General features: G+C 51.2%; 1 protein-coding gene across 1 annotated transcript; it reads left to right on the top strand.

Moving 5' to 3' along the window:
* The first annotated feature begins 832 nt into the window (after positions 1-832).
* KLF9 (Kruppel like factor 9) lies at positions 833-12,624 on the top strand. Its single transcript, XM_038123810.1, has 2 exons — positions 833-1,682; positions 11,914-12,624. Exons 1-2 carry the CDS (start codon positions 1,214-1,216, stop codon positions 12,144-12,146), a joined length of 702 nt encoding a protein of 233 aa, XP_037979738.1. The 5' UTR covers positions 833-1,213; the 3' UTR covers positions 12,147-12,624.
* The last annotated feature ends 828 nt before the right edge of the window (positions 12,625-13,452 follow it).

Raw genomic sequence — 13,452 nt, forward strand, 5'->3', positions numbered from 1 at the left:
CCTCCGCCGAGGCACCTGCCCCGCTCACCGTGGGGGCACAGAGGGTTCCCCTCTGCCCCGCCTTACGGAGCCGCCTGTCTCAACGATGACGCGGTGGCGATGGAGCGCGTAGCGCCGCCACCGGGTTTCTACGGGGGGCTTCGCGAGCTCCCGCTTCCTGCACAGAGCCCGTCCTGCCGTCTCCTGCCCGCGTGGACCGGGGGCCCCGTCCCGAGGCAGTACGGGGAGCCCCACCTGGCGGGTCCCAGTGCCGCGGGCAGGGAAGGGGCAGCCAGCTCGGGGTCGCGCCGGGGTCACGGACAGCCCGCCCGGGCGGGGCATCCCCGGCGCCCCCCCCGCCCTTCCCCGGCAGCGGCGCGGGGGGGGCGCGGCCGGAGCGTGCGCCCGCCGCTCCCCGCGCCTCCAAGCGCTGCGCACCTTTCGGGACCGGCCGCTGATTGGCGGGGTGCTGCCAGTGACATCAGCCGGCTCACTTCCCATTGGCCGGCCCGTTGCTGGGACCGTAGGACTTCCAGGGAGCCACTTAACCCGCTCGGTGCCACCGCACCCCGCCGCCCCCACAGCAGGCCCCCGCCCGAGGCCGCCGCCGGCTCCTCCGAGCCGCGGCCGGGCCGATGGCGCGACCCCGCCCCGCGGGGAGCGGAGCCGCGGCGCCCCCGCCGTCGCGCCCCCGGCGGCGCCCCGGCATCGCTGCTTTAAGCGGTCGCGGCGGGGCGCCCGGAGTAGCACGCGGCCTGGGGAGGGAGCGCGGCGATTGGCGGGGAGGCCGCCCGGCGGACACGCCTCCCCTAGAAAAGGGGCGCCGTGAGTGGCGGGGGGAGAAAGTAAACACAGCCGGCCGGCCCTGCCCGCGGACCGGCCGGGGCGGGAGGGGCTCCGCGCCTGACGTGATGGGCCCCGGCGCGGCCGCCCCCGGGCAGGAGCACGCGGGGCGCAGGGCGGGCGGTATCCTCTCCCCCGGCCCCTGCGCCGGACTCGGGCCGGCCGCGCGGGCGGCGCTCCCCCCTCGCCGACTGCGCGCCGCCCCCGGGGGGCGGCGGTGAAGGACCTGCCCGGCGCCCCGCTATTTATTCGCCCCCCACGCCCCCTTCCTCCTCCGCCCCTCTCTTTCCCGCGCCGCGGGCGGGCCATGGCTGGCGGCGGCGCGGTCGGCCCGGCGGACGAGCAGTGAGGGCGGACGGAGCCCCTCTTGTCGTCGGGGCGCGGCCGCACCATGTCGGCCGTCGCGTACGTGGACTTCGTAGCGGCGCAGTGCCTGGTCTCCATCTCCAACCGCTCCGCCGTGCCCGAGGCGGCGCGGCTGAAGGTGCCGGGCGAGGGGGAGGCGGCCCGGGAGCTACGCGACCCCCGCGACGCCTGGAAGGACTACTGCGCCCTGCTGGCCATCGCTAAGAGCCTGCTGGAGCTGAACAAGTACCGGCCGCTGCCCGCCCCCTCCGTCTGCAGTGACAGCGTGGAGAGCCCCGACGACGACGCGGGCTCCGACAGCGACGCGGCCACCGAGCAGGGTTCCAGCCCGCCCCGTAGCCCCCCGCCGGGGCCGCCCCCCCGCCTGCGCGCCGCCGGGGCCGCCCCTAAGGGGAAGCTGGCGGCCGAGAAGCGGCACAAGTGCCCCTACAGCGGGTGCGGCAAGGTCTACGGCAAGTCTTCCCACCTCAAGGCGCACTACCGGGTGCACACAGGTCAGCGGTGGCGGAGGGAAGGGGGCGGGAGCGAGCGCTTGTCCTCGGATGAACCCGGCCAGCGGCGCGCCCGGCATCCCCGCGCGCCCCCGCCGCCCTGCCGCGCCGCTCTGGCTTCGGGGCTGGCTCGCGTCTCCCCCTCCTTCACCTTCTTTCCCCCGGCTCTCATCGGCGTCCCTTGTCCGGCGGGAGCCGGCGGCCGCCCCGGGCGGGGCTGCGGCAGCGCCTCCCGCCGCGGCCTGCCCGCCGCCCACCTGCGCCGGCCGGGAAGCGGCCCGGGCGCCGGCGGGCAGCGCGGGCCGGGCGGCAGATGCCGGGGAGCGGAGCGAACTTGGCGTGTCCGGTGCGACTGGGAGGGGAGGACGGCGGCGGGGGCCGCCGAGTTCGCTCGGGGCGTCGGCGAGGAAAGCACAGGGGCGGCGGGATTCGGGTTTCCTGCCTCTGTGGGGAGACCCGGCTACACCGGGTCAGAACTCGGCGCCCATTCCGCAAGAGAGGCGAGGGCAGCGCAGTCCCCGCCCGCGCCCCTCTCGCTGCCCCCGCCGTCGGAACCCGCCGCCTGGGCCGCAGAGTTGGCGGTGAGCTCTGCTCGGCTGCGGGGACTGGATGCCGCGGGGCCATGGCGCCGGGGCAGGGGCTGGCGGGACTGCCGGCTCGGCTCGGCTCGGCTCGGCTCGGGAGGGGGCGGCGGCGTCTCCCTGAACCTGGGTGAGCTGCACCTCTGGGGCTTGCGGACACACCCCCCTCCGGCGGGCTGGATGGGCGAACTCGGGGAGCGCGTCAGCTGGAGCCGCTGTCAGGCGCTCGAGCTAGCGGTGGAGCAGAGCACCGCCGGCTGCTCCCCGAACCGCCCCGGCGCTGCCCCGCGCTGCGCCTCCGGCCGAGGCGATTAAGGCGCCGTACAGGGAGGACCGACAACCGACCCCGCTCTTCCCGGCGGCAGCGCCTCGCACTGTCGGTTACTGCGATCCAGCTTTGACGCCTTCCACAAGGGCTTCATTCATCAAGCTGTGTGCTCCCATTCCCGGCCCTCGCCCGGGCGCCTCGGAGGGTGTGGCAACATGGAAACCTGGAGATAAAACATATCTGCGGCAGTCTAGCCCCAAGGGGACAGCAGCTGCAGACTTCTCTGTTCGTCTGTTGGTTTTCATTTTGGTGTTTTTTGTTTGTGTATTTGTTTGTTTTTAGACCTTCAGTGCAAGTGATTGAATAAAAACCTTTATGGGTCTGAATTGCTCTTGTGATCATAGTGGAGTACAAAAGGCTGCTTTAAAAACATTCTGAATTAAAGGGTTGTATTCAGGAACAGAAATGAGTGAATAAAAAGAGACAAACACTGCCAAGACATTTCACATGCTTTACATCAGTTCTGTCAATGATGGTACCTTTTGGTACTATGGGTTTTGTCCACCGGTGGTGATGGTTAGCGGTGTAATACAAAGTGAGTTGATCACCCAAGGAATGTATCGTCAGGCATTGCTGTAGAATTTAATATGGATTGGGTAGGATATGACCCCATCTGAGCTCCAGCTCAGCTTCCATTGCTCCAGTTCACCGGTGTACCCAGGTGTGTGTGCACTGCAGAGGAAGAGGCTCGGGGCTCATTGCTGACCAGTGCCCTGCTGCAGATCTGCTGGGTGCTTACCTCAAGAGGCTGGAGAGAAGCGGGTAGGATTACTGGATATGGCTCAGTGATGAGCTCTGCGGTTAGACTTTCTCTCTGAGCTGGGAAAGAGGATGGTTAGTGGTGACCCTGTGCTGACCTCATGACCAGTGCCAAGGGTTGTTGTGTTACCAGCTCAGAGACTGCAGCTCAGATGCTCTTTTGAAGGCTGAGTGTAACTGATGTTCTCCAAAGTGTTGTCTCATAAGTGACGAAGAAAATGTTAGTATCATTTCCATTTACTACCCCATGCTCATATATCCACCCAGATAAGAGAACCAGAATAGATGTTGGCTGAGATAGTATTCTGTATGATGACATGTAAATTAATGTACTGTACAACCCACACAGCCTGCTGTAAGCACTAGTGTTATAATAAGTATTGCTGAAGTGGTATGAGGTTTAGCATGTGCTGCTCCCAAGTGGGTGGCCTTAGCCCCAAGTATGAGGTGTTTGACTCAGAAACACTGATGTACTGTCATGGTAGTTCTGTGTGATTAAAATCACTGCAGACATCCAGGAGTAATGAACTTTCAGAGCTTCCTAATGTGAAGTTAATTGTAGCTAACTGAAATGCTAAACGATACTGGTAATGCTAATTATTTTTGTAGATGACAACAATTCCTTAGCAACAGTGGGATTCAGTGGGACCTCTGGAGTTATTCATAACTGTATATTACATAGCATTAATGGGCCCTCCTTAGTACCATTTTATTTCCTTTTTTCAAATAATGTCTCATCTATCTGCCCTTTTTCACCAGGCCACCAACTAGGTTGCTTGGCGCAGTGTAGCCTTTGGTGGAAGTAGATGTATAGCCACCAGCTGAAGCTTCCTGGGATTAATTTTTTAATGTTTAATCCCAGTATTTCTGTCTTGGAAAATGGCTTAAGGATTTCTGTTCACACCCACGAACTTGTTTGTACTCACAGTTCTCTTTATTCATTGATCCTAACCAAGCAAGTTGGGAAGCTCTGGATCCTTCTCTTTCTGTGTAGTGGCTGGGAATCTGAAAACTCAGCAGTTCATCTTTGGTAGCCTAATGCAAAGCAAGAAACAAAATACCAGATCAAGGTAGAAGGGTAGGAGACAAAAACTTGATGCTCAGAGGTTAGAGGTCTGTATCTTATTAATCATTCTTTAAACTTGTTGTTTCAAAGATTCTGTATGTCAGATACTAAAAATGTCTGTATAACTGTTTGCTTGAATTTTGGGCCTTTGATGATAATGCTAGTTCAATTTCCAGAAGGCCCAAATTAGTCATCCATCAGAAGTTGTCTTTTGAGTTGATCTTTACAGAACAAGATCAGCAGATGGCACTGCACATCCTGCTTGTGCAAACAGTCCCCTTGCTTGTGCAACTAGGCCTAGGTGGGACCCAAACCCTGGAAGTGGTACCGAGGTTGGGAAAAGGTGAAGGACTCATCTGAACAAGAAAAAGACAAGTAGCAGCAGATAAGCAGAGAGTTATCTTCAAAATGAAGAAGAAACAGAAATTCTGTAAATAGGTGGGATTAGAAGTTCGGTTATGACAGGTGTAGGGTTACAGATATACAGGTGACAAGTGTAGGTGTGTAGTGTTATTTTTAGCCTCAAAGATGGAGCAGAGGGAACAGCTTAATAGTGCAGGATGTGCAGGCCAGGGGGTTTCCAGGGAAAATGAAGGCATACAACAAAAAAGCAGTCTCAGTCAGGCGGCCTGGCCAGGGAGTGCAGGGCAAAGGGCAGGGCACTGAGACTAGATCTTCTCTGTCCCTCCTTCCTGACCAGGAAGGTACCATAACAGTAGCTTGTGAGATGCTTCCTCCTACTGGACTTGTAGGTGTTTACTTCCTGGGGAGGCTGAGGATTGATGGGAATTTCATATACACATCAAATGCCCTTAATTAAGAGTTTAGATACTCAAAACCCAGATATGGGAAAAGTTCTTCCTCTTCAGGTAGGCTTTTCAGCCAACTGTATCATCATGTGAACTGGATCCAAACAATGCCTAGAGTTTTGTTTTACGAGGCAGCTGATGCACTCTTAAGTGCTCCCAGCATTTGGCTCTCACCAGTGCTCGGAAGCAGGGGTTAGGCAGAGGTGTGAACCCATTAGCTGACAGTCTGCACAGGGAAGTGGAGGAGCATTTCCAGTAGAGAGTAAGAACATGCACTGTAGCTGCCTATTGCTGCTATCCAGATACTGTGGTGTTGGGTCAGCCCCTGTATCAGTTTGGTTTGACTGTATTGCTTTGTTATTTGTGTTCTAGATTATCTCACTCAACAGACTGTATAGATGTTGACTGCTCACTGAGATATTTCTCAGTAATTTTGTTTGAGCATAATCTGAAGTATCTGAAATTTAGCGTTTTAAGATCTTCCTATCCAGCTTCCTATCCATGTCACCCAGATCCTTTAGAATAGGACCCAAGAGCAAAAAGTGGAGCTGACAGCACATTTTTTGTTAAATTCAGATTGCCATGTGAAATACCATGGTTAATGAAAATGCACAAATTGCTGGAGTTCTAATGGGCAGGTTTCCAGGTCTTGGAGAAACATGATGATCCTGACTGGGAGCCTTGCCAGCTGAATAAGGGAGGCAGAAATCCTCAAGATTAGGTTCAAAATTGTCCAATTCCCAGTTGTCTTGTTTTCTGATAAAAAATTAAGATTTTAAGCAAGTGTATGTGTCACTTGCAGGAAAGTGCTCCAGAAAAGTTTATGAATTGAGTCAGCATGACAAAGTTCACATGTAGGACAGAAGCAGTGAGCAGGCATTATCCATAAGAGCACAACTCCTGCTTCCAGATGGATGTATTGAAGTTGCAGTTTTACCGAGTTCTGCACGTGTTTGTACTATGGCACTGAAGACCATGTGGTGGGTGTCACTGCTCTTGTTAGCTTGTGTTTCTTGCAGCGCCAGCTGTTTGGATTGCTGCAGGAACTCCTTTGTTCCTCTTTGCTGGCTGCTGTGTTGTTGTGCACCAGGCTGCTGCTCCTGTGCTTCTGGCCTTGAACAGCTTCCAAGCCTGCAGCTGGAAGAGCAGGGAAGGGCCAATTTAAGATTAAAGAAGCAGGGTCTGAGGGAGTGATGGCAAAGAATACCTCTGACACTGTTCACTTGTCATAGTGCAGTTCACCATCTGTATTCAGGTTATGATTAATGTACACAGCCTGAGAGCACTCTATAAATACCTTAAACTTGAGGGAAAAGTCTGTTGAAACACTGGCTAATAAATTCAGAATGAAATATCAAAAGTTACATTATCTTTCTGGATGCATGTGAAATTGGATTTCTCATTTCCCTGTCAAAGCTGTTTCATCTTAGCAAGGAAATTTGATTATTCATACTGGCCAAGAGCTTAAACTCAATGTCCTTTGTTCCTAGGTAAGTGCACTAGGTAAGTAAGCACTAGGCTAGGAGTTGGTGTCTCTCTATTGTTGTTATTATTTAAGTACTACTGCAAAATCGAGGAAGTTCACAAGAAGAAAAGCCGAGAAAGGAGAAGAGCTAGGAACTTGTCTCACATATCCATGAATGCTGAGGGCTCTTGTCTTAGCTACAAAAGCACAGATTTAACTCTCTGGTGAGGTTTGGAAAGATCTTTCCTCTCCCAAGTAGCTTACCTGACTGATCTCTGTGTATGTTTATGTGTATGGAGGCACAGTCCCCCAGAGAAAGCCTTCTGTAACACAGTCAAGGAGGTTTGTGCTCTGACAGAGAAGCTGAAAGGGCATCTCTTGCGTCTGATACTGCATCACAGTGGAATAAGAGCAAGACAGTTTTCCTGGAATTTAGACTTGGCAGCAGCAGATTGTAGCAGGTGGTTTTGCATCTAGACTTTTGAAAGAGACTCAGAACACCTGTATGTCCAAGCAGCTGCTGACTGGAATGTCAGAACACCCTAAATACTTGCTGAAAGCAAGTATACTTGAACCAACCTTTGTGTTTAATCCTAAGTCCTGGCAGAATAAACCCCTTGCTGGAACCCATCCATCTGTTGCCTATCCCATCTTTTTGGTCTGTTGTCTGCTTGGATGACCATGGTTTAAGTGTTCCAGACAGCATTGGTTTAGGCATATAGTCCCGAACATCCACACTGCTGATCTCTCTCTGCACCAATATCTTTACTTGGTTGCCATGTGTTTTAATGATCTGATTTTGAAATATCTCAGAAGAGGAAAAAGCATGCTTGAAAGTCCTCCAGTCTGTCTGCCCAGATGATATATCTTCACCAGAATATATCTGGCATGTGGACACAGTCAGTCAAAGTCTAGTGTCCCCCAGGAAATTACTCATTCAGGGTGTGTGGGGCAAATAACTGGGGGGAAAAGTGAGAGATACCTGAGACAGATAACAGATATTGGTGTATGAAAGCCACCATGAACTGCAGCTCCTAACCTCAGTCATCCATGCATAAAGCAGTGTTTTGTGGTGAGGAGGCAGATGACTAATCAGGATACCACTACTACCTGTACTTATGTTAATGAGCCTGCTAATGCCCACTCTGTATTCTTTTTTCAGAAACTCTTTCTGTGTAAGACTGCAGTGTGGGAAAATCTGGAATATCCCAGGGTAGGGGAAAAAAGGTTATTTTTTTATCTATTCAGGATAAAATAAAGTCGACCTGCCTCAGGTCATACAAAGTAGCTTGGATATAGAGTTTAAACTTGCCCAGAAAGGACAAACTAAACATTTGCTGTAGAGGGTGGGGAGAAGGAACAAGTTGAAAATGGCAGGTGTAGCAAGAGGGGTAAGATTAAAAGGATCTGCAAAGGCCTTTACATCCATATGGGATTGAAAGTAAGCCGGGGTTACAGTAGTTCTACAGTAGACTGTAGAGAAGACCTGTGAAGCACCACTGTTAACTTATACTGAGAATAAACTGTCTCTCACTCCATTCCTGGTGCCACACAGCACAAAGAATGGGAGTCTTCAGATGCACCTGTTCCTATTACCTATAAATCAGTTTCTCATTCACTTTTTACTTCTGTAAGCTGCTCTGGATATATATGTATGTACATATTCATCTTATTTTTTAAAGAAGATTATTCACCTCTTGTGTCTGTTGTGTTAGGATCCAATCACACATAGTTTCAAATTGTCATGATGTATCATTGACCTTTCCTTCATCTCTTGATGGAAAATCCCATCGGAGGCATAATGTAAAAAGTCAGTAGCATACAGCCACTAAGGGAAACAGTGTATAACAGCACTGCATGTTGGTGTTTCATTCTACTGTTTCAAGTTATAGCATTACTACCCCCAAAACCAAGGGAGAAAAATCATAAGGGAAATACATGCCTTGCCTGAGCTGACTCAGAAATCCGTATCTCCAGATGGAGGCAGCACTAGCTTGCACTGCAGCTCTCTGCCTGCCCAGCAAGCATATGAGCTGCAAGACTTGTTGTCTTAGAGGGATCTTCCACAGATATCTCTGCTGCTGCAAAAAGAAAGCATGTCAAATACAGCAGATACAACCACCATCTTTTTATTAGAGTGAACAGCTACCACATACCATCCGCCATCTCTGCCTTGCTTTAAGTGCTTCCTGGAGACACACTCCATAAGTGCCTTGCACCTATTGAGGCTGTCACTGAGGTACCATCTCTTTGGGCTGCTCTCATCCCTTATAGCTTTGTGCCTAAGGGGGGCAGTGAATTCTCAGACTCGGAGATGACCCCTGCGGGCCTGGAAAAGCCTCCCTCCCCCTTGTCTCTGCTCTGAGAAGCATGGAGTTTAATGCATCCAGGTATCAGGGACTGTGCCTGCTTTCATATAGGCACTTCCAAAATGGCTGTGACAGCTTCTGCAGGTTTGTATTGCTGAGGTGATGAAGTCATTCTTTACTGCTGTACTTGGGAGCTGTGCTGGTGGCATCCAGGTGCCTCCAAGGGAGCTTGGCCACCCATCTCTGGCCGTGATCTTTGCTGTGTCCCCATCCTCATGCACAGCAGCTTTCCTGTTGGTAGTAAGATGTCTCCACACCATGCCAGGCTCCCGCAGCCTTTATATCCTCCCCCAGCCAGGCCCACGGTTGATTCCCTGCAGAGTACAGTACCAAAGGCACAGCAGGTGAGGTGATCCTCATGTGATCCGGAGCAAGCCCTGCCTTTCCCTAAATCTTTGTGGTTACACTGCATAACCTTAGAGTGCTTTCCCCTGGCACGTGCAATGGATGTGGAGGTCATGCTGCTGCTGTCATGTGTCAGAGGGAATTCCAGAAGCAGGGCTTAATTTATCTTCCCAGGTGAAATTCCAGGAGGGCATGGGGGAGGAGTTCAGTTTCTTAAGTGCTGCTTGAGGCCAGATTTTAAACGCTACTTTTAGATACTCAGGTTGGATACGGATACCACCGTGCCTAAAATACAGGTGCTGCTCCCCCGAGACTGATGCTTGTCATCCAGCCTAGGCACCTAATCTCCCTCTTTACAACTGGGCACTTCTGCAGACTGAAGAGCTGTCCTGAGATAGATGGTTGGAAATGTGGTTTCCAGAGATGAGGCACAGGATGCCTCAGTTGCTCCCACTGCTCTGGGGTGTAAGTGCCTGACACAGAGGCATATACTAGATGGCTCCACACGTGCAAGATGTATAGCACTCCTCCCACATTCCCGGGGGGGGAGCAAGAAAGCTGTTTTGCACCTCCCACTGCCACCTGTTTCCAGGAGCTGTGACAGAAGCCATGATTGCAAAAGAGCAGCACAACTGAAACACTTGCCTCAGATGCTAAGGGCCGGCCACTGGTGTTGTGAGGCCTCCGTACAGCTCCCGGTGCTGCTCCACAGTGTAGCTGTGGCTGTGGTGTTCATGCACACGTGACCCTACATGCTGTTTTAATTAATTTGTTTTATACAGGCGGTGGTTGTTCAGGAGGTCTTCCAACCATGTCTAAACGCATACATCAGGGAGCCAAAAAATGCATTTATAACAAACAAAATATGATGGCTGGCAGCTCTGCCTCCACCGGGCTTGAGCAGGCAGCTGGCTTGACTTTCTCTGCCCCATCCTTCTCCCGTGACTCAGAACCAGCATGGCCATGAGGCGAAGAAGGCAAGCACAGGGGCAGCAGCCACAGGGCTGTCCTGTGACTTAGGCAGTCCCACTCATCCAGCTCAGCTCCATGGCATGCTGGTTTGTCTGGAATAGGGCAGCTGCCTGTTAAGGAGCAAAAATAATTGGGAGCCCAAACAGTCAGGGAAGCTTAGTAGGGCTTTCAGGGCCCCTGGTGTAACTACACCTCAGCTTACCTGGCCTGTCCTTATCCTCCTTTGGCCTTTTGGATGCCATCAGTGAGTCCCTCCCTGCAATTCTACCATACTTTGTACGGACTGTTGTCCTCCTGGATTCAGGGCTGTTCATTCAGGTCTGTAGCTTTTTGTCTCTGCTGTTGTATCTGGGGAGAACTCAAGGACCCACTTTGTAAATCACTCCTTTTTTGTTGATCTTTGAATGTAAAGTGAGCTCACCTGTTTTGCCAAACCTCATAGTACTAAGAAATACTGGAGTTCCCAAGTTTCTTTCCTATTCTTCCAAGCTGGAAAACCCCTGGGACAGTTTTTGTATTTCATGGTTGTCTATAAATAGCTGTCATAGAGCTGCCATTTATATTCCCTTCAGGAGGCTCTGAAGAAAGTAAATGAAGGGCTCAAACCTGCAGCAGTGCATGGTAGAAATCTTTTGCGTGAACTTAAACACCTTCAGGTTCCATGTGTGCTGTGTACTATGGTCAGCCTCGCTGCTTTGGAGGCACTGTGTTTGTGCCTGAAGGCAAAGCCTGTGCAACCCACAGAGGTGAACCGTAGGAACATGGAGTGCTCTTCAATCCTTGCACCCTTGTTTTGTAAAAGCAAAGTTGCGGTGTTGTTTAGGTTAACATGTTTTGGTTTGTTTTTAATCATTATAGCAAACATTTATTCTGATAGAGTGGGAATAGTGAGGTATTTTTCCTGTCTTCAAACCAGCTGTCTGAGAGATTGATACTTGCTGGATTTCCAGAGGAAGGGCTGAAAGGGGACCATGGGACTTCCCTCTGCAGGTGCAGCAGTTTTGCCCTACATGTTTGCAGCCCTGAGGCTTCACTGTCCTCCCCAATGCCTCCCCACTCAGTTCTTCCTGGGATGGAAAGACTTGTCCTAGCTAAATGATTTTTCTTTTTTTTTCTTCTTCTTCTCTTTTTTTCTTTTTTTTTTTTGCATAGTTTTCTGACTGATACAAATAATTCAGAGTGGAAGTGTCAGAGGAATAATTCTGGCACACCTTACCCAAGGTGAGACCAGTATGAAAAACACATAGGCAAAGGCAGAGCTTATCTCTTGTTTTGACAGTCTTCAGGTCGTGTAAGGTTCTGCACTAGAATGTGAGTTTCATGTGTTTGGAGGGATTTTTGGCTTCTACTGGAGGTGAGAGTGAAACCTGATGAAGTGAGTTATCAACAACTCCACAGATGCTGGCACCATGGCAGGAAATAAAAGCAGCTTTTTTTTTCCCTCAGCAGCACGTTCTCTGGCTGCTCAGCAAAGCTGGCATGTGTCGATCTGCATTACCCCTGCCCCCCATAATCTCTCATCATCCTTTCTTCCCGACAGGTGAGCGACCATTCCCCTGCACGTGGCCCGACTGCCTTAAAAAGTTCTCCCGCTCTGACGAGTTGACACGGCACTACCGAACCCACACTGGTGAGAAGCAGTTCCGCTGCCCCCTCTGCGAGAAGCGGTTCATGCGGAGCGACCACCTGACCAAGCACGCCCGCCGCCACACCGAATTCCACCCCAGCATGATCAAGCGATCCAAAAAGTCCAGCTCCAGCAGCTCCTTGTGAAGGCAGGGCTGGCCCTGGGGAAGGAGTGGAGAAGAGGCAGGCTGTGGCGAGGGTGCGGGCAGTGATGCCAGAACACAAGCATCCACTGCGCTGCCGGTCACCCTTGCTGTCCAAAAGCACATGTAGCCGGCATTAAAAGAAAAAGTACTCAGTATCCCCCTCCCTATCTTCCACCTTCTAGCTCTGCCCTGAGAACAGTCTGGAACAAGCGGACTGTGGGGTGAGAGGAGGGAAGGGGCAGCCAGGGAGGAGGCAATCACCTCTTCCAATGTAATGCGTTGGTACTGGTGTACATACATAGGACTGGGCGGTCTGGCCTGTGCCACCACAGTAGCATGACCCCAAAGTCTTTGTGATTGCTGTGTCATGAACATGTTTTGTTGAACAGTGTAATGCTGCTTGTATTTAGAGTCTGTTGAGTAAAAACACTTTCCGAGTCACATAAATAACTCAGATAAAAACTCCATAGCACATTGTAGAAGTGGGTTTACTTCTGTGTATCTTCTGTGATCCTGCACTTAAAGAGACTATTAAGAGAAACATTACATACGTTACCAATAGTATCTGATTGATATACTGAGATAAGGTGAATTTATACTCACTAAGGCCCATTAAAGTAAATAGGTATTTTTAACTTTTCTTTATATTAACTATACTTTTGAATATCAGCTGGACTTTTCCAGTAAAAACATGTATGATTCAAGAAAATACTTAAAGCAAAAAAATCCCCATAAAGAGCTCAGTAATTTTCTGACTGTGTGTGTATTTAGCTCTGTTATTCACTTACGTGGAAAAATACAGCTCAGCCTAGATAATGTGGTGGGCATGTGGGAGCTGAAGCATATGTCTCTCATATGATCCCATACTTTACTTGTCAGTAATATAGTACTGTACTACAGAAATGCCACTAACAGTGCTTTATTCTGCTGTGGTTTGTTTGAATGGGTGCACAAAGCAGCTACCATCTTTACAAACTGCTGCTTTTTTAAAGGCTTTTTCTCTTCCTACACTTGCCTTAAAGATTTATTCTCTTCATACCATGGCCTAACTCCCTTGGAGTCCTACGGGAATTGTGTGTGCTTATGGAGAGAGTAGACCTTTTCTTAAGAGCACTCTGATAATGGAAACACATAAAATTACTGTAAGGAGCACTTTGGAAGGGCTCCTGTATCTCTTGATTGCTCTTTGTCTGGAGTATGGGGGAATACCACAAGCTAATTTGAAATACAGAAGGTGTATTGCAATACTCCTTTATGACATAAGCTTCTCTTAGTACTTTGTACCTGTGTCATGCATGGCACGTCAA

The sequence above is a fragment of the Motacilla alba genome, chromosome Z (genome assembly GCF_015832195.1).
Source record: "Motacilla alba alba isolate MOTALB_02 chromosome Z, Motacilla_alba_V1.0_pri, whole genome shotgun sequence".
NCBI lineage: Eukaryota > Metazoa > Chordata > Aves > Passeriformes > Motacillidae > Motacilla > Motacilla alba.

Bases quoted from the DNA above. Each gene is read 5' to 3' on its own strand.
- KLF9 (XM_038123810.1), top strand. From the start codon at position 1,214: ATGTCGGCCGTCGCGTACGTGGACTTCGTAGCGGCGCAGTGCCTGGTC. The intron at 1,683-11,913 runs GTCAGCGGTGGC...TCTTCCCGACAG, and splicing joins GCACTACCGGGTGCACACAG to GTGAGCGACCATTCCCCTGC.